This window comes from Patagioenas fasciata, chromosome 3 (assembly GCF_037038585.1).
Source record: "Patagioenas fasciata isolate bPatFas1 chromosome 3, bPatFas1.hap1, whole genome shotgun sequence".
Taxonomy (NCBI): domain Eukaryota; kingdom Metazoa; phylum Chordata; class Aves; order Columbiformes; family Columbidae; genus Patagioenas; species Patagioenas fasciata.
The window spans coordinates 3,675,759-3,702,827 of NC_092522.1; the positions used below are offsets into that span (position 1 = coordinate 3,675,759).

The following is a 27,069-nucleotide window of genomic DNA, read 5'->3' on the forward strand; positions in this document are numbered from 1 at the left end:
TAAGCTGCTCAGAACATAAGATTCTAGCTCTCCACTATCCTGCTGCAGATAAGCACGCATATTATGTATCTGTCCAGATTTTGAAACAATTACAGAAAAAACATTTTTTCCATAGCTAATAATAGGTAACTGAGGAACACAATTCACAGATTAAGATTTACACTCTTACCTCTGTATCTGAAAGTCGCTGCTGTACATGTTTTGTTCTATTAATGAGCTGCTCCTCCATTTCAATATCACTGCCTCCACTCTGATGGGTGTCACTGTTGTCACTACTTTGAGGGCTTGCTGCTGGTGACCCTAGTTCAAAACCACATTTCCCAGTTACTTGGTGATATATATTAATTGCAATATTTACATTATATTACATAAATCTGACTCAAATGTTGACCTTAAGAGCATTCTTCCTGCAAACAGTTAAACAAAGGACATAACTCAAACAATGTGCATACCTAAACACTACAAATTATTTTTAGAACACTGTGCATTTCACTACAAAATTTGTATTGATGTCTCTTCTTGCCAGTATATAGCACAGCTATATGAATTTCCTAGATTTTATACAAAAGAGAATTTTCATTTGACTCCTCATAAAAACATAATTTCAAACTTGTACTAGTTCGTCCATTCAAATTCCATAGCTGTAGAAAAACACCGTAGTATTGAATGTATCAGGTTGTGCTGTACTTCTCAAACTATACTTACAAGGTGAAGGGGCTGCTCTTCTGAGCTCCTCTTCTTCTGAAGGAAAAAAGCAGGATGGAAAAATAAGTGACTAAAAATCTTTTTGTCCAGCATATAGTTGTCCATGATTCATAAAAATCAGCAGTAGGAAAAGAAAGGGAAATGACAGTAAAATGGCTTGGCAGCACCTTTAGCAATGACTGTGGGGAAATACACAGTCAAGTAAAAAAAAAAGAAAAGCAATAGCATGTAATATCAAAAACTAGGTAAAAATTAGTTTTTGTAAAATTTTATGTAGCTATGTAAGTTACAGATGTTCAGCAGAACAAGAATAGTTAACTGATGACTTATGGACCATCCTCTGAATTAAAAAAAGATAAAATAGAAAAATACATTTTACTTTACATATATAACCAGAACTGATCTGAAATAGCAAGCTTTCCAAATGGGCTCGCGAAGTTTTAACGCTTTTGTCTTTATCCTCAACTTCTGCTTGAAAAATAAGCCCGCATGACATTTTAAAAAAATACTCCAAGTAAAAAGTTCTAGACATCTTTTTTGTCCAAAGTCAACAAGGAGACTATGAAAATTTAACGTTTAACTACCAGATTTATTGGAAAACCACATACCTTTTTTGTTTCCCATGGGCAGATTGGTGCTTAGCAAAGATGCAAAAGAGCTTTGTTTTGACAGCTGAGCCTTAGCTGCTAGTGCATTATTCCACAGTGCTTTTATGAGCATTGATGCCAGATACAAGGTCTAGAAACAAAACCAGATAACGGTGCCATTAAGAAGCAGAAGGTTTTGTACGTAAAGCTCCACTGTTAACCTTTCTAGCTGCCAACACTGCAGTTCACCAAAATAAACTCATCAAAATAAATGAACATAATAACATGGTGCAAAGCACTTTTTAACTTGGGACATGAAGTTGAAATCTTCTATCAGTGGCCACGCAGTCTTCAAAAATCTCTGCACACGATTAGAATTCAAAAGCCAGACAAGGTCCACTTGAAGAAACATCACAAAATACTCATAGTTTCCTTCCTTATGCATTAGTAAATGTTACTTTTACACACGTTCCTTTGGAAAGGCAAAGACAAATCCATAATACTTCTTAACATAATAACATTTCTTTTCTGGTTGGAGTGCCTTTGCCTTGTTGTTACCTGTTCAGTGTGAGCACTCGGATGAAGCGTTGAGACGAGGTTGAGAAGATGGCGAAGTGGGACAGGGTCCAAGTTTTTGATCAACGAAGGAAACAAGTCGTGTATGTAACGACTGCAATGCTTTAGCTACAAAGTACAAGCAGAAGATAACAGGAACAGCAAAACAAACTCGAAATAATTCAAAGATTGATAAAATTGCAGCAATTAAACAACATCTTTGCACACATTCTCAGGAAGTTCTTTAGTAATTCCAAACTACACCAGACTTGCAATTTTGACTAAACCTCATTTTTATACTGTAAACCATGTAAAGCTTAGTAAAATCAAATGTAACAATATCTTCCTTAGTTCCAGTTCTAAGAGACTCGGTGAAAAGAAGAACTGGAAGGTTTTTTTGTATTTTAGCTTAAATATAATTTCCAAAATATGAGTGTATATGCGAAATCCAGAGGGAAACAATATTTGTGATGATTACCTAATAATACGAATAAATACGAATAAAGACATTACAGGCTAATGTGAGACAAAAAGAAGAGACTGTGTGAGAATTATTTATAGCTCTTTTGTCTTTCCAGTAATGGATGTCAAAAAATATGACAATGTGTTTAGCTCACTGCTCTATTTACACATTAAAGTGACAGTGCTCCTAGATGTTTCATCTTAGGTTATATGCGGCTTTTGATAGTCACTCAGAAGGTTTCATTATGTTTGGAGGGGTGTAGATATTCAAAAAATAAAATACTGGTTACAGGAAGCTTCTAAAAAAAACATTTCTAATGTTGGTTATCACATATGCACCTCAAAAGGGTGGGTTTTTTTCTTTATTTATTTTACTTTGTCTTCCTGGAATATAAAATATCCATGTTGGCAGTTTATAGGGTACAGGATGCAAACTGGAATGAAATTATGTGGGTTCTACACAAGGATGCATTTAAGCATCTTGAATTACCTGCTTCAACTGAGACAAGATAATTCTTGGTCAAGAAGTTAGTTTAAAAAGCGGAAAATACATTAAGGCCTCCTATTCTTTCAGTCTAAAGGTGTCAGCCTTTCAAACGACATTTCTCTGACCTTTATTTTGCTTTTTCAGAAAAATGGTCACTGAAATCTTGACTTTTTTGAGGGTTTTTTTCAGGTTGTTTTTGTTTGTTTGTGGGTTTGGTTTTGTTTTTCTCTCTGACTGAAACCATGGAAAAAACCATTTTCCACAACAGGAAATCAAACCGTCTACTGCATTCAAATCCCCTCAGTAAAAAAGAAATCACAACCTAAAAGTATAGCAAACCATTAAAAGTAGCAAACAAATGTATCTCTCTGCAGGAAAAAAGCCTATCAGGGTTTCCAGGTTCACCAAGCAACAAGTGAAATCTCAGTGCCTTCTGGAGATTTTAACACCAGGCCTGTAGCACAGCTGTGAGCTTCACTGCCACAGTTTTCACCTGATTATTCCCACTAGGAGTAACAGAAACGGAAGCTACAATACATAGGAGCAAGGCAGTTTAGCATGATAGTAAAATATTACATCCACCCTACGATCTTCATTCCCATTCATAGTGAAAAGTTTTGCTATGCAACTTCATTCTCTTTTCTTGTATATAAGTAGTCTGGCTGAATTCTTGCATCTAATGAAAAAACAGTAATTGGAGGAGTCACCTAACTTCAAATTTTGGTCAGCAAAACACTCACAACAGGCAAGAAAAACTAATAAATTCAGCTATATTTACTGATACAAACCAAAATCAACTTGTCATTTTCTGGTTCTTGTTTGCTTTTTTGTGTTTGGTTGGTTTTTTGTTGTTTGTTTCTTTTTATCACTCCCGTAATTAGAAAAATGGTATATATACCTGTGCTGCGGCCCAAATACAGTCTATATGTTGAGTACTAAGTCTCCCCTCAGCTGCAAGAAAATTCAGAATCACTTGGCACTGTTTGATGATCTGCAAAGTGAGAACATATTGAAGAAAGCTTTATTGGAACAAGAAGTTATTCCTCCATGTTTGTACTGAAAACCAACAAGAATTTAATACAAACCTCAATATGTAAATTTGGTCCAAAAATGTGCTCAACGACATTGTTGCTGATAAGCCAGTCCGCAAGCTCTTTTGCAATTGACCTAGAGATGACAAAGAGTGGGAACATATGTAGAATTATCTGCCCATAATATATACACTGTGCTTTTCCCTAGCACAGCGTACCTTTCAAATTAATACCTGTAATTGTAGCAGGCATACAAAAGCTTTTTTGAATGCAAACCACACTCAATATTCATTCATCCAGGTAGGAAGCAAATGATTTCTGTATTTTTTTCTCTAGCTGGAAGACTAATGGCAAATAGCAACATTTCCCACTCACCCCTCTAGATCATTAACAAACACGTAACCAACAATTCTATCAATTTTATTAGTTAATCAAGCTCAACAAACCAACTGCAAACCACTTGCAAAGACCTCAGAGGTAACATTTTTATAAACACTGCTATTTAACCCAGGCTTATCATGATATTCCAGAATTATTGAGTTCACAAATGGATCTAAAGGTGGGAGTGACTGAAAGGATGATTAAAGAAAACCATTTAAATAATTATTAGATTCTTTTGCATAAATAGCAACTCATGCAGCTTTCAAAACCTATGTTTTACATGGTTGTATTTACACACGTGTAGCATACAGATACTTCAAAGTTGTCATTTCGTTCCATCTATAACAACAGGGAACTTTACCCACCGCCAATCCATAAGCAGAACAGGACAAGGAAAGTGCATTTTCCAAAGCAAAAGCTGAACATGCAGACAGGACTGCCCTGCCTGCAAACCAGCGCACAAGCTCCTTTTTATTCCTTCCTTTCAAGCAAACGTTTGTTTACCCAGATTTTGGCACCAGAAGCAATTAGAAGATATCACAGTAGTTTAAATGGCCCTGGAATAAAAGCGCTCTGTTTCACAAAGATGAGAGGATGGGAGGGAGTGGGTGTCTTAGAGAAGGATTATTTTTACCACTGCTATCCATATCACATTCACAGTCACTATCAAACTTCCAGGATTGCCAGTTTTGATCACAAGATTCTTTAGGTAAAAAAGAGACTACCTTTGTAGGTTTTCCAAACAGGATTTGCTTTTCTAGGGCATGTTGCCAGCTCTTCAATTGTTTGAACTGCCTGATCCCTATGTATGTACTCAGCATAGCTCCTATTACCTGACACACATCATTCCTATACTGTCCTCTTCCAGTCTCATAACAGGACACAGGGAATCAAATATTTTTATGTTGTTGGAAAAAAATATGTCCCCTTATATTTAAGTAATAACCGGTTTGCAAGGTACAACAGCTTACCAACAGTATCATTTACGGTTTATTAATAAATTAGTTCTCATACTGTAAAGTCCGTTTGCTCAAAGAGGGATAAAAAAGATTAAGCCAGGTCAGCTCCATGAAATCCAGATCTACTGAACTTCCTACAGCTTTATTTCAAACCAAAACCAAAGCCCAATGATGACACCCAGCACCCCAAAGATGCCTAATCTTAACCAAACTTTGGAGCATGCACGTTACAAGCTCATTCAGGGCTGGGATTTCCATCTAATAAAATCTGAAGTAAGACCTCTTCACATGCGAGCTGTGATTCTGCAGATTTTACAGCTAAAGGAACCTATTCTTCATGTGGATATACGCCAGGGGTCTCCTTTACGAACAAACATTGCTCTGAAAACTGCTCTTCTCCACCTGTCTCCATGCTGACAAGCACAAGTGACCGTAGTTGCATTGCTCATGTGGCTCAAGAGACTACAGCTCTACCACTTTGCATTTTGTCAGCCAGTCGGTAAACCTGATATTGCAGATTCATCCTAAAGCACAAGTGCCCAACCCACACTCTGAAAACTGAATGCAACCTGACAAAAAGTTCCTTGAACTCATGGCGTATTCGCCCCCAGCTCCTCATGATGGTTTTACGTTGCTTCCTTGCGCTGTTGCATGAGCAAAATAGACGCAGAAAACTTCATAGTTTGCAATTTGCACATATAAAAGGTAGACAGATCTGGTCTCGTGAGTGAACATACACCCACCAGATGCAGGAGACCTAAATGGATGCTCTTCTAGCTACAAAATGTGAAAACCAGCACTGCATATGGTCCTCCAGCAGCCTCAACACCTGAGTCATAAGTCAATGAGGGTAATTTTGTTCCAGGACCACTTATTTTCTTCTTGGATCTGAATTTCTAAACCTGTAGCTTTCAGAATGAACCCCAGTTCAACACTGCTAGATTCACAAGACGATATTAATAGGAAGGACATACTGCTGTGTGCCTCTTTAAATACTTCTGCTAGTGGCACAATGTCCATTTGACGTTATATCCAGAGTCATATGTTGCATTTTAGCTCCTCCAAAGGAAAGGGCAAAAACTCTCTCACAGAGTTCCTTCACATTTTGTTAAATGACTATGGCAGTTCTCTATCTCGAGTCTGCAACAGTTTTCTTCTGAGAAAGAATGGATTATTCTTTCAAAGGAATGCCTTTTTTTAATAGATGTATTCTCAGCGGTAAAAAACTCTTTAACCGACTGGTGAGCTCAACCATGATAAAATGACATCTTGGATTTCTGAAGGTAAACACTCATTTGATATGGATTTGCTGAGGATGACCAAAAACAAGAGGATACTTGTGAAAGGCAGAATGCAGCCCTTGTGTTTCCCAGGGAGAACTGCTCCTCCCAGAAAACTGTGCTGAGGACACACCAATCACTAGATAAACTGCCTTTTAAAATGATGAAGTTACTACCAGCACTAAGTATTTTGTTCTCTGATACACTAAAATATATATATTTATGACAGTCAATTCAAGGGTTCACCAAAGAAAGCTGATTTCGGTGCAAATGATGTCCGAATTATTCCCTGAACACCTCTACTTCAGGAAAAGGGTTTTTGGTCCAGGGGTTTTCCAGCTCCTTGATAAGCTTCCTCACTTTCAAATAGAGTGAACATCTTCACTCACAATTCCAGAACTTAATATAAAAAATAATAAACCGCCAGCCTATTAATAAATTAACCTCTGACTTCAGTTTGTGTATTGTCACTTTTCCTATTTTTACTTTAATAATTAACAGGAGGTCTATAGCCCAGAGACATTTCAGATACATCCAAGTTCATCAAAACTCTATGAGTTCCAGGCTGCCCCAATAAGCACAGCAATCTACAATAACTTTTTATTAAAAGTAAAATTTTCAATATATTTCAATGCTGTTTAATTTCAGTTTTTAGTTATGTTAAAATTTCTGTCATGTAGTCTGTATTTTTTGTCATTTGAAAGCATTTTTCATAGAACAATTTGCAAATTATTATATGACTATTACTATACAATACGGCTACAATTCAGGCCAACTTAGCAAGAACTCAATTTTCAGTAAAAATATGCTCAAGTTTTCTTTTAGAAGAAGTTTTTCAAAAGGCTATAGAAAAATTTCCTTCCTTCAACCTGAAGGAAATAGCGAGAGTGAAAAACACGCATTATGATGGAAGAATAGATACGCTTTTTCCTCTAACACAAAGGCAGCAGTACAAAGAACAGTCCTACAGGTTATATATCTAAGCCAGCCAGACCTTAATAAGAACATTCACCTTGGCGATAACACATAGTAGCTATTTTCCACAGATTTAGTTTGGAATGTGACGGACACACTCGACACCCCCCAACCAAACCAGCAGCAGTTTGGTCCAGGCTCCAGAGGAGGGAAAAGCCTGAGCTGCAGCCAGGGCAAGAACTCCTGTGGGAAACCCTCGAGGAAGCAGAACGGCAACTGAACACCGATACGTTGGGTACAATGAGTTTTATGCAGCCCTTGCCCACTGTGTGCAACCTGTTCCCATAGAAATCACTCTAAACCAACTCACAGCCCATGCTGCTTGGCGTATTTCCTCCACGCACTAAGTAACAGAGCGATCCTTGCCATCAAATTCTGTTAAGCTGCGCTTTTCATTAAGTGATCTAAACGCTGCTCTGTGGCAAGCAGGAGCCTAAATCATTCATCTGCCACAGGACAGCAAGAGCAAAAGTCATTTAAAGAACTTGATACTCTCTATGCATGTGTGTTGTCGGTGTGGGAGGAGAGTGCAGAAGGTAGCAGCTACTCAGTTTAATTGTCTCTAAATCTTTCTCACACTAGAAATCTACACAACATATTGGGCTACATGACCTCTAGACGTTTAATTCATAGTCACCGTCAATTCATGTCTGTGGAAAATAACTGTTTTACTTCCAATAAATGAAATTTGAGCACTTTAGACGTTAGTTTCCCCAGGCATTCCATTAACCTGCAGGGAAGAGTGGAAGCTTCGCAGTTTCTGATATAACCTCATGTTTGTGAACTTGTACTTAGGAAAGCCGAGTACTAGAGCTTGAATTTTGTTGACTATTGTAAATAAAACCATCTGGAGGAAAACTACATATTTTCCTGGTAGGTCAATGAATGCCTCTCTATAAGAGGACTGGGTTAAAGTCCCAGAAACATTTTAATCTAAGGCTGTGGTGCAATACTTGGTAGCCACATGATGACCCAGATCCAGGAACAAATCCCACAGCAAAATAACGCCCCCCCCAAAGAAAACCTTATTTATCCAATCTGTGAACCACCAACACAATTCACGCAGCTACCAAATCACACCAGCTCAGCACTGGGTGAAATACAACTGAAAAATATAATATACAACTTTAAAGGAAAAAAATGTAGCAATAAAACAAGCAGTTGGCAAAGGATGAAGACTAACATTTCTTAACAAAATCACTCAAATAGCATCTACAACATAACAATGGATGGGAAACACTGATCTCAGCTATTCGGGATCAGAAACAGCAGGCACCTTCCCAACACACATTCGAGAACGTGCTTTTGTTTATGAGCATATATTTTCTTCTTAGATGCTCCAACCCCACGGCTCTGACTTGAATATTCATTAAATTATGGTGTATGCCACTAGAAAGGTGTACGCCACTAGAAAGAAGCACTACTGAGCTGAGAAAATCTGAAAAGATGCCTGGAATGTGTAACAGAGAGAGGGGAAGATGCTTTTAAATGATGCTGCGGTACGTTCAGCTGGAGAGCTTGGACCAAAACTGGGAAAGCAAGAGTTAACACGAGCTACGAGAACAGCGGCGAGGGAAAAAGCAATACAAAACTTGCAGTTTAATATCCCAATAAATAAAGAGAGGGAAAAGAAAGGAGAAGAAATAGTCCAGATCTTTCTGTTCACTGGTGAAAGGAATTTTGGACACGTGAAATTACTCTGTAGGAAGCTTTTCAAGTGAGGCTAATCAAGTGTTTAAATGAAGCAGGAGGTCGTCTCAGCATCAACCTGCTACTCCAACTCTTGGCTGCCTGCCGAGTGAAGAGCAAAACAAAGTATCTCTTTACACATGTTATTTCTAGAAGCGGACAGTGTCCTCATTAAGGAATAAACCACCACTTTTTCCTCTCGTGGGGCAAACAGCACCAAAAAAATAATCTCTCCCTCCCTGCAAGGCATGATCATTTTCACTGACATCAGTAGAATAGCTTTAGTAATCACTATTCAAAGACTTGAAGACTCTTCTGTTCCGTCGTGTTATTTTTAGCTTTAATAGATTTCATACTCTTCAGTACCTTAGACTGCAAAGAATTTTATTCTATCTTAAGAGCCAGGAATAGCTAAATTGAAAGTGTATCTCTGAGGGATATTATGAAGTTGAATCACTGAGACATTGCACATATCTGGACGATAAACATATTCAGTCACCACAAACCCTCAATCCTAGAGAAGACAGTGGAGTAAACTAAATCTAAAAAGACATACAAATACCTCCAGCTAGAAAGTAGATTTCTCTGTCGCAGTTTTTCAAGCACAGGTTGTGAAATGCTATGTTTTCCTAGACAGAAGATGCTTTAGCTTGCCATACCACGGGAAAATTCGCAACCACGCAGATAAAGGAAGGAAGCTACTGTTGCGAAATATTTGCTAAAAAATCCTGATGATACTTCCAAACAAAAGGGAAGAGCTGGGATCTACTGACAGCTCTTCTTTAAAAGATGAGATACCTCCCGCAAACCCACCTTATCAAGACACAGAAGGAGAAATCCCAAAAGCTGACAGTTCCAAACGCATCTGGAAAAGTCAAAAGACACAATGGGGATGACCAGACATCTTCCTTTGATAAATCTGCAGGGGCTACAAAGGTACAAAATAAATCTTAGGTTTCCTTTCTTCACTAAGGAAAAGAAAATAGGAATGAAAAGCTTTCCTTTTGCTGCTCATTTAATCACTGCCAACTCCGTAAGCGCCTTCTCATCCAAAAATTTCTCATGAACAAGGTCTCTGATGAGAGGGAAGCCTTGTACTGAGCAAACTGTCCAAGTGAGACACTTGCCCCATCCTTCTGCACCAGCCTCTTGTGATTATTTGGCTGGAAGAAATCAGCGATTTCAAGAGAGAGCTGAAGATGAGCAGCAATACTTGACGCTGATTTGTACCCAGCTTTTCAGGTAAAACACCAAAATGACTGGAATTCAGATTTTTTTAAAAAAATCACATACTACAGAAGTGGCAAAGAAGGTCTCCTGCTCATGCCGCATTCCTTTCCAATGACAGGCTGTTTACAGATGCCCTTGCCAAGAAAGTAATATCCCAATTGAGAATTTGACAATTTCCTTCAGCTTTAAAATAACTCTGATGTTCTTGCATAGCACATCTGCTCTTCCGCAGGGAAATTCAAGCCCCTTCTCTTTTTCCCCTGTTGATGACTTTCCCTTTTCACATTTGACACAGAAAACCAAACAGCTTTTTATCAGGTTTAACTGGCAGAGTAACTTCTTGTTAGTGTTCCTTAATTAGTTACTACTAGTTAAAAACTATTTCATTCACAATGTGTTTCAGAAGATCAACTGAACAAGAAACAGCCCAGTTTAAGGTTAAAACTGAGGTTTGACAGTCCCAGTGTAACAATACACGATCATTGGCAGAGCAATATTGAAAATATCCCAGCCAACCAAGCCAAAGTTACTCAACGTGTTACAGTCCTGTAGTATCTACTCCTATTGCTACAGAACTAGAGGCTTTGGAAACAAAAAACCAAAACCAAACAGCATATCCCAAGGCAATAAATAAAGAAACAAATCAATAAATGTGTATTATATTAATATCATATTAACTGTAAGTAATAAATTTGTGTTTACATCCATTATGATGTGCAACTTTTTAAAATGTACATGAGCTTAATGACATTACATTCAGGTTTCATCAGCTCACAGGAAGATATTTCTGTCATACTTGACAAGAATTCTTTAATTTTCTGACACTATGTATCAAAATTCACTTTGAAATAAATGGATAGCATGGATTCATGTTCACCTACTGATTTGGTGATGAAGGACGGGAAAAAAGTTGATCACAAGTGGTTATTTGTTTTGTATTCTCAAGGTATTTTCATACCGTTATGAAAGCAAAACTGCCCTACATTTCAATCCTTTACTTTTAAAATACCAACCTATTACCATGAATTTCACTTCAAATATTCGAGTTGTTATATACCTGAAATCTACAATATTCTGGTTTTGACTGCTGCCAGTTTTCAATAAGTAGGTGTTAAAATAAAAGCATCTATAATAAAACTACCCCAAACTGCTGCTGTGACAAACTTCTCATTAACGAACAAAAGATAACGGAGAGTGAGACAGATACAACCCCCAAGATAAATGTAAAGAGTACAGAGCATTTCAAAAGGATGGACCTAACATGTTACAATTACAGAAGAATTTACAAACGGTTTAATGAGTTATCAAGTTTTAGTAACCTTTTTGCTCCAAAGTTTCATTCGCAGGTGGTCTGTGGTTGTAGTGATTTCAAATTGGGTCCATCCTTTTAAAACACTAGAATCCTACATTTTGCATACTTTGCCAATTATTAAAAAACCCAGTTATTTCAACAACTTAAAGACAGTTTCACCTACATTCTAGGCACTTCTAACATTAAGTTTGGAGTTCCAACAAAAATCAATACGTTTCCTCACTACAATACAACCCCATGCATCAACCTTCATGAAGATTTACGGGAATCTCCTTTAAACTTGTTAAACGCGCCTGAATTATACAAATAAGGACTTTGAAGAAAAACAATCAATAGTTCTACAAGCATAACCTCATATACCCATGATGGCATGACAAGTCTTAGTTAATTAAATAATCAGGAGAAATGAGAAGACGGCAAAAATACTACTCGGATATGAATTAGCTGGTTCTTATTTATACATCACAATGGAGATAACGGCTGGTTATAGGCATTTATTATTCCAGCATCTGCATTTTTTTTTCCTTGACTCTCTAAGACAGTAAAAAAACCAGCCAGAAACATTTAGAAATATGTTTAAAGTCACCTTTAAAACCACTTATTAACCCCCTGATTAAAATATGTCTAATAAATGCCTTCGATTATCAGTACTCCCCACTGCGTATAATCCATAACAATACAGAAGAATTGCAATCATACAGCACACTTAAAATACTCAGAATAATGTTCCTACTTACGTTTCGGTGTCTGAAACTAATGACTCATTATTACACACATCATTGAAGGTATGAAGTTGGTTCTATAGTTAGAAAAAGGAAGAAAGAAATTAAAAATTTATCTAAATATTTTGTGAGGTAGTTTTACATCTAAAAATAGTATTAGCAACAGTAAACTTTTTTTTTTTTCTATTATTTCAAATGTTTTCAAACAAATTGCTGTCACAAAAATTTTAACAGGCATTCTGGTAGTCAAGAGGGATCAATTATCTTTATAAATCAACCTTTCTTTCACTAAAGCAATGAAATGATGCTACAAAACTCCACCCACTCCAGAAATCAAACCCAAGTGTAGCAACCATCAATTTGCACATGGGTTTTCACAAGATATAAACCACATACTTTGGTTTAGGGTGAGCTTCACCGTTATTGTAACACTTTCGACAACAGCAAATGTTTCTTATGTCACATTATCAGTGTTGAAAGTTGACAAAGCTGGAGAGTGAAAATTACATCTTTTTATATGAAATGAAGCTTTGAAAAGTATCTGAACTGATAATTCAAGATAGGCCAGCAAAAAAAAAAAAGCCTTTTAAAAAGTTTACATCTCTTTTCCACGCTTTCCATCAACATCATATTTCCAGATACAGAGATGGCTCTGTATCCAATTCTTGACACATTCATAATTTTTTAAAATATTTAAAATTATGTAATAAAATTGTCATCTTGTATTCAAAAAAATTAAAGCCACAGTAATCTGAGTTTTTCAAATTCAGATCTAACTTGTTGCATAACTTCATCAAAATAATTACGTTTCACTTTCTTGAAACAAGTTTGGTCTGTGCACTCTGTAATTCGGGTGACACCCAATATCCTGTAGTCTTTACACAAAGATTTGTGTCTTAATCGCAACAACTTCAATGGGAAAAAATGTTTTTGAAGAACCAAAATTGAAAATAGGCGTTAAAATTAGTGAGACATGAGAGCCTGATTACACAATTATTAATAGGTACGTTATTAATAGATAGTTTGAAATGTAACAAATTTAGTAGTGGAAAAACATGAGAACTTCATTAAGTTGTTGTGACCAATTAGAACTGGGTCAAACACAGAAGGGAAAGTTCAGTGGCTCTTTGGAAAACTTACCCCTCAAGCAACAATGTTTTGAAAGGGATCAAAGAGTAAAAGCGTATTGAACTGTGACAATCATCAATTTGAAATCCATGGTCACATGTTGATCCACATTTCCCATACAAAATCCTTATCCAAAGGAATTCTGACCAGGGGTGTTCTTTTTCATGTCGTAAAAATTGTTTGAAAATTCCAGTAACTTCAACTAAAGTCTCAGAATTCCGACACAACAGCGCAATACAGATTCACAGAATGTCAGGGATTGGAAGGGACCTGGAAAGCTCATCCAGTGCAATCCCCCCGCCGGAGCAGGAACACCCAGCTGAGGTTCCACAGGAAGGGGTCCAGGCGGGTTTGAATGTCTGCAGAGAAGGAGACTCCACAACCTCCCTGGGCAGCCTGGGCCAGGCTCTGCCACCCTCACTGAGAAGAAGTTTCTTCTCAAATTTAAGTGGAACCTCTTGTGTTACAGTTTGAACCCATTACCCCTTGTCCTACCATTGGCTGTCACCGAGAAGAGCCTGGCTCCATCCTCCTGACACTCACCCTTTAGATATCTGTAAACATGAATGAGGTCACCCCTCAGTCTCCTCTTCTCCAAGCTCCAGAGCCCCAGCTCCCTCAGCCTTTCCTCACACGGGAGATGCTCCACTCCCTTCAGCATCTTTGTTGCCCTGCGTTGGACTCTCTCCAGCAGTTCCCTGTCCTTCTGGAACTGAGGGGCCACAACTGGACACAATATTCCAGGTGTGGTCTCCCCAGGGCAGAGTAGAGGGGCAGGAGAACCTCTCTGACCTACTGACCACCCCCCTTCTAATCCACCCCAGGTACCATTGGCCTTCCTGGCCACAAGGGCACAGCGTTACATGACCTTATTCTCACTCACCTCCTAACATTTTTTTCACTTCATGTTCTGTTACCATGAAATGACAGAGGGAATAAAGTACCTTTTTTTTTTTTTTGTTTAACTATACATGCAACATTGGAAGAAGCTAAAGAGGCCTCGATTAATGTAACACAAATGTGTTAGTTACGAAGCACAGCACAGGTATGAAGTCTTCAGCAAAGAAAGCCGAGAACAAAACAGCATCTCCATAGTTTGTCTTGTCTCAAGGTAATTCAACTTTCTATGTAGGAAACCAATGCAAGAAGAAGAAATCCGCACTGTTCAAGTATTGCGCTGGCTTTGTTCAGGAAAACTCTCACAATGTTGCATTTGCATTTCCACTGATTCACAGAACCAACTCAAAAGGAGTTGAATAAATGAAGAAGGAAGGATGGCCAGATCGGTTCTGAGCATTTGTTTTCACATATTTAAGTTCATCTGTACCTGGAAGGCCAGGAAAGGAACAGTAGAAGGAAAGGGTATTTTGGAGTTGAAGGAATAGCAGAGGGAAAGGGTATTTTGGAGCTGAAGCACCTCAACAGATGAATGGGAGATGAAATCAAAATGAAGCAAAGTAACAACAAAAAAAAGCTTCAGGTATATCCAGTTTATATTTTGCTGTTCTTTTCTGTAGCTATTTCCAACTTCAGATTCAGTTACTCAAGCTCCCACTTTGCTAAAATTAACTTTCATGTGTCTGTTTTCAACCTTGTTTTGTAAATAAGAACTTTAAGTCAGCTGATCTGACACATTATGTATATGCTGCTCCTCAAGGGAGCTAAGTCTATATTTGGTGGTAAGCAAATATCATCTCTGGATGCCATACAGTGTGTAGTCTGTGAGTCTCAAGAAGCTCCATGAAATTGAAAGGTTTAATTTTAGGGCTGGTCATATTAGCTGTCAGATAGGAGAAAAATATAATGATAATAATAATAATAATCATCATCATCATCATCATCATCATCTCTTGGTAGACACAAATCAACACCTCCGTGCTACAAGACATTCATCTGTTTGCATTCACTGATATTTTTGGTCAAAGATTTCTGTCTCCACAATGACAGCAAAAGTACATTTATCTTGCAAAAGGAACAATCAGGCAAGCCATACAAATTATTCTACAAACTCTCTTTTAATCTTGATCTTGTGAGCTGAAATTAGAATCTGCATCTGAGTCAACTTTCCATGTGAATTTTCAGAAAGAAACTTTTCTTTGAAATAAAGTCTATTTCGAAATGTTCACACCTGAAAATAAACTTGCTAAAAGTTTCCTTTGAATCTTCACATATATTTGCAAAATGAAATGAAGAATTGCTTCAACGCTAAAAGCTTCACTTTCAGCACATGAAAGTCCAGGGAAGAAAAACATTTTGCAGTTGCAGGTATCGTGGTTCTGAAGTCTTGAATACAAAACCAGAACCTGAAATAGTGTTGGTTGGAAAGAACATTTCGATGGATTTACTTCGACAAATTCTAGCCAAAGACATATGTAGAAAAAAGAAACTTTGAAGAAGTAGTCATGAAGGTACATCTGTATTACAGAAGGCTGTGTGAACATACTAAGGAAGCTGAACTACGTGACGTTTTATTTGCAAAGAGGCCAGAAAAGTTTCTGTCAATTTTGGTTCAGATTTCACATTCAAAGTTGCACAGACCTGGCAATTAAAATGGTTCCAGTCTTCTGCTAATGAATGTGGAAATGCTCTCGAGCAACAGACTATACTAAATAAACAGGAAAAAGAGGTGTGTACAACACAAAAATCAACTAATGACAGCAGAACCAAGACACTGTAAAGGTAAAAATGCAAACAAGTTGAAAGCCTTTGGAAACAAACGTAGCCATGTCACAGGACTAACTTCCAACGCAGCTGTCACAAGAAATGGTTATAAGAGTTTTGTTTAGCATGGTAAATTGTTCGGGGAACGTGTTACAGTTCCATATGCTGCAAACATAGCTGTCATTTGCACTTATCTATCAGTGAACCCTCCATTCACACCCATCACTTTCATTTCCTAAGACTGCATCTAGGAGGATTCTGTTGTTTTCCCACATTAAAAAAGCCCCCCGAAAACAAGTCCGTAACTCATCAAACACAAAAAGAAGCATTTCTTCTAAATAGTATTTATATTCTTAAAAGGTTCTTACTGTTATTTGACTCAGCCCAGCCAATCTCATGGTTAGAGTTGGAGACATAAAGTATTTAAATGCAAGATCAAGACTTTCTTTATCAAAACACAAGGCTGTATCCAATGGTTCTTTAACTGTGCTCCACATTAAATCTGCCATGTTCCGGGCTGCACTCTGTCGCAACTCCTGGTCTGAAAGTTTACATAAATACCTAGAATAAATTACAAATGGAAGAAAAAAAAAGGTATCATTCAAAATGGAACATTCTTGGAACACCATCTTGATTACAGCAAATATATATTTCCAGTCCTCTAAGAGCGCTAAGCCTTTAAATACCAGTATCAAAAGCTGGCAAAATTTAAAGGAAAACACCAAGGAAAAACAGAATTGCGCATAGTATTTTAAAAAGAAAATAAATTTCTTATTTTAAACCTCTTCAGATTCCTTTAATTTCACAAAATGACAGGAAAACCATGGAGTTCTTCAGAAACGTAGGTAAGAAGCCTAAAGCTCAGATCTGTTCCATGGGAAGGCACCCTCTCCCTGAATAGCAGCATCATGTTCATTTACTTAAGTGTCACGATCCACTCAACATATTAATATAATTTCGAACTGAACTTCTGGAAAGAGCATCAGTGGATGACAAACAGTTTGCTCTGACAGTGGCAATATCCTGAAGACTCATGTATCTTTGTGGTTTCAGTCACAGAACAGAAAAAACTTCAAATTGCACAATCACATTCTGATACAATTGGAGTAAACGCGGTGCACGCACATTTCTGCCATCGACATAAGCAATCTGTGCTGTACATCAGCACTCCCCGTACCACTGATTTCGAAACAGGTTCGTACATGAACACATGCCCAAATTCTTTCTTCTCTTGACCGTAATTCTGATCCTTAAGGAGGCAGGAGAAGCATCACCAAGGATCTTAGGAACCTTCTAGAGAAACCAATAATGCTAAAGAATTTTAAACTGCTACGTTCTTCTTACTGCAGGTATCTTAGGTAAAGGGTCATCTAATTGTGCACAATAAGTCTTCATACAGATATTATCTGCAAATGGGAGACTGAAGAAATAATCATTTGCAAGAACTGACAGAAGCAAGCGCGACCTCAGCCTTACCTAAGAAACTACAACATCAAGATGTACCAAGACAACCTGCACTGAAATGCCTGTAAAGTTCACACATAAAACACAGACACAGTCAAGAATTTCCTCTAAACTGAATGCCTAAGAGAAAAATGTTTAAGAAACAAGCTTTCCTGAACTTATTTTCAAGCAGTTAAAAGATTGCACAGTGGAAGGTATATACATATAAGTTTAGCATAATTATTCTTTTTCTGCTGTACTTCAGCATTTTGAAGTTTCAACTACATCCAAGCTATATTTAACTACACAAAAATGCATTAAAAATCCATTTGTTTGACAGCCTAAGCTTGGATCTGTCCTTGGAGACTGGCCAAATAGATGCACGAATCTTTTAAACACAAGAGATATTAAACTACACTTGATTTATGCAGCATTCCTTTGCATTTACATCATATAAACATTAGTAATTTTTTTTTTTAAGAGCAAAAATACAGGCCCTGACTCTTATTTAGATTGAGGCCCCTTTTCACAGCTCTTGTGTAGAGGCCTTAAAATAAACACACTTAAACAACACTTAACATTGTCAAACATAGAAAAGAGACTTCAGTGCAAATAATGACAGAGGCTGTAGATCTATGATAGAAATCACAGATAAGTAAGGGTAGGACAAAAGAAGGACCAAATCCTTCACTGTTATTAATTGTGAACTTTCTCTGGTCACGCAGAGCACCAGAAATCGGATCATGGGAAGAACGTAATGCATCTGTGCTATGAATTCTAAACAGAAGAAAAGCAGCATCAAGAAGAGAATATCCATTCCAAAAAGTTCAGGAGCAAAGCAGAGCAGTGACCTACCTCTAACCTACAGACAGGTGAGAGGAGTTACACTCTGATAAAAAAATGCAGTGGTCCATGTTAAAACATAATAGTCTCAATATAATGATCAGCAACCTCAGACCAGTTTTTATCTCCTCATTTTCATAGGCAAACTATATTCAGCCCTAGTTCCCAAAGCTCTTCGGTGTTCAGGATGCACATCAAGTCATACTCAACTGTTTTGTGAAGCATTTCTAAAGGTCTCAAGGTGTTAAAATAAATGATATGAATTTTCTCGTTCTACATATGACAGGCAACGAGTGCTTGTATGCGACAGACAGGTGGGAATGTACACAGATCTACCTATACAGAAAGAAGGGTGATTTTGTGGTGTCACTGTTAACAGGACTTTTGCCTGAAATCTTCCTCACACTAGAAAGTTTGGAGAAGCAACTCTACTAATCAAGTTTACATAACAAAACGTTTTTTATTTTAATGCAACAGTATCAGTATAAACCTCCTTTCATTCATAAAATTCACACAACAACATTTTTAAGGTTCTTTCAGCATGTTGACTGTATTTAGTCCAAACGTGAATCAGACTCATGTCATGTTTTCTGTATTATAGTTTCATTAAGAGACAGCGTTTTAAAAAAATCCCACTTTATAATAACTGAAACTACCGTGTAGTTGCATTTTCACAGCTACAGACATATTTCAACAGGATAATCTGGTTTGCCGAGGCCCTAAAGAAAGCTACAGAGAAAAGACTCCTTTTTACTCGTTAACCTGCATTGTAGGGTTTTTTTATGCACCTGGGTTATTCTGACCAGGCACAAATGTAGAAGGCAGCAAACTTGTGTTTATAACTCCATCTACACCAGAAAATTTACTGGCCCTACTACACTGGTCATAAATCAAACATCATCATAGCTTTACATCCAGGATTAAAACTATAGAAATTTGCCGAGTAAGCCAAGCCTCATTTTTATTGTGGATACAGCAGCCTAAGCCCATCTGTATCACTTAACTATGTTCATTTTATGCTTTTACCAGTAGAACGTTGTTATTATTAACAAACAAGACACCTTTAGCTAACACTGGCAATCAACACACACCTTGCCTTACACTGAATAACTGTAAACTTGCTGCATTGCCTTACATAAGAACAATGATACTGGAGCGAGGCAAACAGTCTGTTTAGCCCAAAATATCATTATCATTCCCTGCTTGTCTTGGTATCACTCGTATAACAGCCACTTCCCTGTCAAAAAAAAAATCCCAGACTATATCTCTCCTCCTATCAACATCATTTTTTACCTCCCACCTTCTTCATCACCCTTCCTATCACCTAGGTAGTTCTGTTATTATCTCTGTAGAGATGGAACCATCTGAACTGTATTCAGTATATAAATGCGAATATGTGACTGATTCAACATAATGGCTTACTAATGGCTTTCATTCTACCCTTCGTTATTTCTTTTAATTCCTAAACTCTTGTCATTTTGATTCTGACGAGCATGAAGTCTTAGAGGAACATATGAACAATACTTCAGGATCTGTGCGATCTAGTAAATCTGACATTTTTGCCTAAACAAGACTTTCGGAAAGAAATATACATATGCATAAGGGATAGTCTATATATACATATACATAGGATCTGTCCTGCCTGCCAGGCATACTTCATCAGTAAGTATATATTATATACATTTAAGCAAACATACACATTAATTTAAAATAAATCAGTTTTAGTCTAGTGAAAGTATTTAAATTAGCTCTATTTGGGGATAGAGAGAGTTCAGCTTTAAACGTGCAGTTCCATGTTAGTGTAACGCTTACAGACACATCTTATGCTTCAAGATTGCAGCTACTCAGCTGTGAAATAATCTTTTTTCCCTTAATATGGCTCCTTTGGACCACAGCTGCAAAAGGGACAGCAGGCAGAATGAGTCAGAGCCCCTCTGTGATATAAAGAATTCACTTAAGTGTCTGGCTATTGTCTCCTGACTTGCCCATCCTTTGCACCTACAGCATCAATTTGCAGATTTTTGGAGAAGTGAAGTATTTTTTGCAATGAAAAACTCCAAGGCTTATTACAAGAATGTTTCATGACATTTAGTAGCAAGGAGTGGTCTTGGGCACTCCCTAAATCCCAGATTTGTAAGAAAAATCTTTTTAAGCAGAATAATTTGAATTCTTCCAGCTGCATTCTCTCTCTCCCTGTGTTCCACAGGAAGCATCGCGGATCAACAGTCTGTTTGGAGCTTCCAGTTCCTCTGCGTATCCCAGTGCCATGTGTGTGCCCTGTGCCGAGACTGCACAGTTGACACATCAGCAGTCGCCACTGGCAATTTCCCCTCAATGTGCCTGAGCACAGAACATTCTCTTTCTCCCGAACTGGGGCAAAGACACAAATCCTTCATAAAAAATCTCTCAAGATCCATCTTGAAGTGGGAGAGAGGAAAAAGGGAGGGGAGGAAAAAGGGTTAGAACTAAATATGATCAGCGCTAATGCTACACATAGCTCAGGTGTTACCAAAGGAACATTAAGCAGGTGATATCAACTGTGATGCTAGAGAAAGAAGAGCTTCAGTTCTTTCCTTTCACACTATCCAGCACTTTTTGGCGGTTTATAGAGGCACTCAGAATATCAGACATACGACTTTATCTCTTCTCGCAAAATTGGACTTCATTGCTAGTCACTTTCTAAAAGGACAGAACTATTCATAACACTTTTAATCAACAATCTTGCCACTGAAAAAACACTGTCCTCAAAACACCGCTGTTTCCAGCTCCTGCTCTCTTGAGGCATTCGATATCTGCAACCATGGAGAGCATCCCTCATCTCTGACCTCCAGGTGGAAATCAGCTGGAACCAATGCTTTTTATGAAGAGACATCATCAACAACTTACTCTCATTTACAACTGCAATAAACTACGACTTCTATTCTTGACTCACTTTGTCAGCAAGTCTCTTATTTCATGAGAATTTTGAAATCTGAAATGCAGAATTCTAAGGTATTAGGACCAGTAAAAGCTTCTTGCTGATGAGGTCAAAATTACTTTGCTTCTTTACTGAACACATGTCCTTTATTTCTTTCCTAAGCTGCTTAGAATCATAGAATCATTTTGGTTGGAAGAGACCCTCAGGATCATCGAGTCCAACCATAACCTGACCTAACTCTATCATTAAACCACGTCTCTAAGAACCTTGTCTAAAAACATAGGCCCTTCAGAGGCAAGATATGATTGCTAGGGCTCCATTCCCCAGGCAGAAAATAATATTTATTGGTATTTTTCCTTGGTGGCAGCAGTAACAACATATTGTGTCCGTGATCTTTACAAATTCCAGCAGTCTCCTCTACACAAATATATACTTTGCTATTCATTTCATCCACTCTTAGTAGAAATAACCACAGAACAAGAACTGATGAAAGATGCTGCTAAGATGCCAGTCAGGTGATCCCTTTCTGCTTCTGCTGACCAGCACTCGTCTTGCAAGAAGCCGAGATGAGCAGCAATTTGGACGAACGGTCAGTTAGACCCCCAGGAGCTCATTCTAGATTAACACCCTCTCCAAGCACTCTTTCTTACTTGACATAGCAGCAGAAGCTATTGCAGGATTTGTTTCAAAGGTGCTGTGCTACTCTGCCCCAGATTACATTTGCCTTTTTTTTTAGTAAAGTAAGAAGCAGATGGAGACCTAGAGACCCAAGCTGCCAAGACAAGATCTCTAAGCTTGACAACCACATGGGGTGAGCTGCATACATCAAGAAAGTAATTTTTTACCAAAGGCATCTGTGTTAACTTCTGTTCCATATAAAGGGATGGCAGTAGGGATTATTCTTCTTAGATGGCCTCCAAGATTTATGTCCCACTCTGTAAGTGCATCTTCACAAAGCAAGCTTTGGATTTCATGATGTTGAGAAATCCCAGATTTCCCGTCAGGATTAGGTGGTGAAAAAAAGGAAACTTGGAGAACATTCCCTTCCTTCTCTAAATAGGTGTTTTCCATAGGTATAGTCCTGTATTCCCATTCAGGTTGACATGAACGTATTGTGAATGCTCAGAACAGACATCAAGGGCATGTTTTATGGCAAGAAGCTGCTGCTTTTTAAACCAGATGCAAATATTCTATGAATAAAGGAGAAGAGATGAGAACACAGGGAAAAATCTTCTGTTCGTTCCAGTGACCCTAATTACACCTGCAGTTATAAAACAGAAAACGCTTTAAGAACTACAGGATGACAAACAAGTGAGGATTAACAGCAAAGACTGCAGGCTGCATTATTTTTTCTCACTCAAGTTCCTTCTTATCAGCCTCTCTCTAATTGTTGATCCTTCAATGTTCTTTATAATTTCCATACATTGGAAGAAGATAGGCAAGACTCATGGATCAAATTCACAGACACATGAACAACCATTAATGGAATATGTACAGAGCCAAGAACCTGGAGATCCTCTGCCTGTCCTTCCTAGACTGCTTCATGATTGATAATTACGTTTATAAGATTTCGAAGATAACATATCAGCATGAAAGGAGTGCACACAGCTGTGATTCGTTTTAATAAAAGATCAGAATACCTTCTCTTTGCTGATATCATCTGGGTAGAAACCATGTTATAACAAGACAGATCGATAACCAAGCCACTACTGAAATTTCTGCAGTCAAAACTCTTTACAGTTAAAACCAGAACACATTAAAATCCAACACACAGTTCTGAGCCTCACTGTTCTGTGCACTTTTTAATTGCCCATGTCACTATTTCTGTTGAGTGTGATTTTCTCCTGGTATAGTTAAGACAATACAGTCTGTAAAGGCACATGTATTGCCATCAGGGAAGTAAGCTACAGCCAGCATAAGCAGAATTCTAACATGACACTTATAGGAAATCCAGAGCCTTGGAAGAGCTGTGGGGCCATGCGAGGGCAGTGGCCTTTGAGGTTGTCTGCACCAGAAAAGTTTAATGTTGGGTCACTGGGAGGAGAACCAGCTGTGAGTACCCTCCACCTCCAGGCAGATACACATACGCAAGATAATTTCATCAGTAGCTCATTGGATATTTTTCTATTGTCCTGAGAAAGCAAATAAAAATCAAACTGCCTGTATAATTGAATATCTTTGTAAGTGTTTTAATTTTGAAGTGTTTTTCATGATAGGCAGCTTGACATACAGAAAATCTTTGGGGCTGGATATATTTAGATACATAAAAGTGCGAGTAGACTTTTGATCACACTTCAGTTCCTGCCAGCTGGAAATACAGAACATCGAAATGGGAAGCAGTGTTAAAACTCAGTATATGAAATCTCAATGACTACATATTGCTCTTCTTCTTACATTGTCTTGTTGCAATTTTTACATAAACTTTTATCAAGATACTGCGGTATGTGAAACTGTATTACACTTGAACCTGACACGACATGTCGGAATGGGGCTGGATGTCACACTAAAAATGCCATTAACGAGATTGATCTTATTGATACTGAAATCAGAGAGATGTAAGGAGCTGCCCAAACTAACTCTAAACATTACCTTCACTCTCCTTGCTGAAATGATACAGTCAGAGCAACAACTTGAACAGTTAAAAGTGTATCAGCTGACATTAGAAATAGGTGCTCTCAAAAAGTCCCACCAGAAAAATTCTTAAATTAAAAAAAATTACCTGATAACATAAGTCCTAAAGGGTATAATGTGCTGCATGACAGCAGGGATGTGAAGCCATATTCTGATCTATAATGCAAAAACATAAATAGATAAAAATTTCATTAATGACATTTAATGAGAATGGTAAAAAATGAAATATTGCTGGTACATTTACACATGCAACCCCACTGTAAAAAAAAGGCTTTGTTGTTGCTTTTCATTCAACTTCAATTCTTTCAACTTCTCAATTTTCTAATTCTCAAAGCTATTGTCTGAGGAATATTTCTGTGACTTACAAACAGGAGTTGCATCTTTTCTTCTAGTGATTGGAAAACATAAACTTCGTATAAGTAGTATCATATTGCCCACATGTCTCATTTCTGAATTTTCTGCAGTTTCTTGTAGGAAAAACTGCTACTCAGCTTTGTGGATTTTCTTTTTCCTTTAATGTCTACATGAAAATTATTCCATTCTTTCTGTTCCTTGCAAATCTCTCCTAAATCAAGTAGAATTATTTGAGTTGTGTTGATGTTTTGCTTCGTAGCACTTATATATTCTATAAAATAGAACTATGTTTCATAACCGGTGATTAAGCACAGGTTTTTTTACTACCATATTCGCATTGCCATATTTACCATTCTGCTTTTACCACTGTATGCAGGAAGAAAATGTGTACACAGAAAAAAACCCCTGAAACAGCTATTTACCAGCGCTGCGAGGAAAAGAGGACCGACCAAACTACTTACACAAGCAAAGTTTGGAGTTCCGGCTGCGTTTCAAAAAGGAATGCTGAGCCTGTTAAACCTGTTACACAAAGACAACTCTGTGCCAGGTAAGGGATGGAGCACAGGTGAAACATCAGCAGCTGCTGCTGCTACTCACATCATTTTAATCACGTGTGCACACTAATCTGGGGAATAGCCAACGCTGTCAGTCACTCAAAGCTGCCATGTCAATCTACATCTCCACGTTTGGTCTTAAAAGAATGTTTAATCTTTGCAACTCATGCAATAAAGTCTGACTAAGGGTTAAATTCTCACCAGGAAAATTCTGCATCCAGAAAAACTGTATCACTAGTACTTATTTTAAATGTTTCTGGAACTAGCCAGGCAACTTTGTGAGTCAGTTCTGAAACAGAATACTTTCAGACCCACTTTTTACAATGCAACTACCACTACACAGTAACAATATTAACCTATTTCGCAAGACAAACCCACCAAATCTTCACATTGCAAAAAAAGATCACATTTGGAATAAGCTATGGCAGTCTCCAGAAGAAAAGAATGCTAACATCCCAAAGACAGAAAGAGTAACTAGCAGCTGCTTGTTCTAGAAACAGGAATTGAATAACATTTTGACAAGGAATTGCGAGGATGTCAAAGAATAAGAATAGGATGTGTTTTTATAATTTGGGTTTCATAGCTTTCATTGTTCATAGTAATTTTCAGTCTATATTAATTCAAACTTTGGAAACCATTTCATTCATCTGTGTACTTGCATTACATACAACCTGCATCTGCAGAATTGAATTAATAGATAATTTTATGTATCATAAATATCATTTTCACTATGAACTCAAATATAAACATATTAAATTATTCAAATAAAATGACATAAAATAACATATATACAATCACGTTAAAAATGCACAGCTTTCATCATGCTTTTTTTTTGCTTCCACCTGCTTTTAAGATAAAGTATTTACTGCATCTGTTCTCTTCTCAAGATGCAGAGGTGGTTTTTTGTGTTAGTTGTTTTTTATTTGCTCTTTATGAGAGGTGATTAATCTCTATAAAGTAGAGTGTCTTTTAACAGTTTTTACTCCTGACTTAATTTCTGAGGGTTCATACAGTAAAACTGAACCAACATCTTGGAAACCATCAGCATCACCTCAATTAATTCATGCCCACTGAGAGGGCAGTTATTCCTCCGCCACATCCACAAAACTGCAATGACACAGCACATTTGCTGCCTTTCTTATCACAAATACAAGCTTTTCTGACAAAGACATTCACTCAAACCAGATTTGCGGGATAAAAAGAACTCAAGGAAACATCATCTCAGTAATTTTCATGTCCTCTACATAAAGGAGACACCAGTAATCACAAACAAGTAGCTCAGTTCCCCACAGACCTTACTAATTTGTGGTGATGGTCTTATCTTACACGCACCTGTAGAGTGCACTTAATGAGATCTTCACCTTCATTTGTGGAAGAAGCAGTGCGAATGCTTTCCACGTCACTACACGGCCTTGTCTACTAAAAGTTGAATGTTACTGGTTGCTAGCAAACTATTTCTTTGACTTCAGTTTATTATTTCCAGCCTCACCTGTTCTACTTCCTGGAGCTTACTACTGAGTCGGACTTTTGGATGAGAAATTGATTGGCTCATTAACACTACAATCTTTCTGAAAATATTTTTGAAACATTTAAGCCAGTTGTTAAACAACTCATTCATCTCACAGCCTTTATAACAAATTCCAGCGTGCACACTTCTTTAGAATAAAGGCTCCTTGCCTGCCATTCTCCAGAGTTAGTACAACTGTGAACGTGTATTTAACAGTTATTATACACTCTGGTTCTGGCTTTACAGGTTGTGAACCTGTTAACAGTCGACATTGCAGAGCTGTTCGCTGGGCTACTATCAACAGGGTCATTCATCAATCTCACGCTATCTATACATCCTATGAACTGAAATGCATTGGGAGAATACCAACAGCAAACTAGCAGAGCTCTGAGTGAGACTACCAACATTTTGCTTGCAAAAAATACAGTTTTGTGAATGCTTCTAATTGTTTTATTGGAGTTTGGTCTAGCATTTCACAGACCATCCGAGGTATGTATTAAATTATTTATATTTACCTAAGTTATATGAATTGCATAGTGAGATGATATAAAAAGAAACAGGGAAAGAGAAACATTGCATCAAAATTAGATGCTTACGCACCACTGTAGAGGTTGAGAACTTTTATTTTTAATGTTGGCAGGGTAAAATGTATTTTG

At 37.6% G+C, this 27,069-nt stretch overlaps 1 protein-coding gene across 12 annotated transcripts in view; it reads right to left on the reverse strand.

Moving 5' to 3' along the window:
- Positions 1-27,069, reverse strand: part of USP34 (ubiquitin specific peptidase 34) — a 118,683-nt gene that overhangs the window by 63,486 nt on the left and 28,128 nt on the right. For 8 of the 12 annotated variants that reach the window (XM_071805649.1, XM_065833173.2, XM_065833170.2 and 5 more), the window contains exons 6-14: positions 24,087-24,154; positions 16,533-16,725; positions 12,391-12,452; positions 3,882-3,963; positions 3,695-3,787; positions 1,851-1,976; positions 1,314-1,443; positions 706-741; positions 170-300 (exon numbers count right to left, since the gene is read on the reverse strand). In XM_071805649.1, the coding sequence (XP_071661750.1) occupies positions 170-300; positions 706-741; positions 1,314-1,443; positions 1,851-1,976; positions 3,695-3,787; positions 3,882-3,963; positions 12,391-12,452; positions 16,533-16,725; positions 24,087-24,154 (921 nt within the window). Of the gene's footprint in view, positions 1-169; positions 301-705; positions 742-1,313; positions 1,444-1,850; positions 1,977-3,694; positions 3,788-3,881; positions 3,964-12,390; positions 12,453-16,532; positions 16,726-22,212; positions 22,492-24,086; positions 24,155-27,069 lie in introns of those variants that run through there. The other 4 variants (XM_065833174.2, XM_071805650.1, XM_071805657.1 and 1 more) reach the window with 3 other exon arrangements.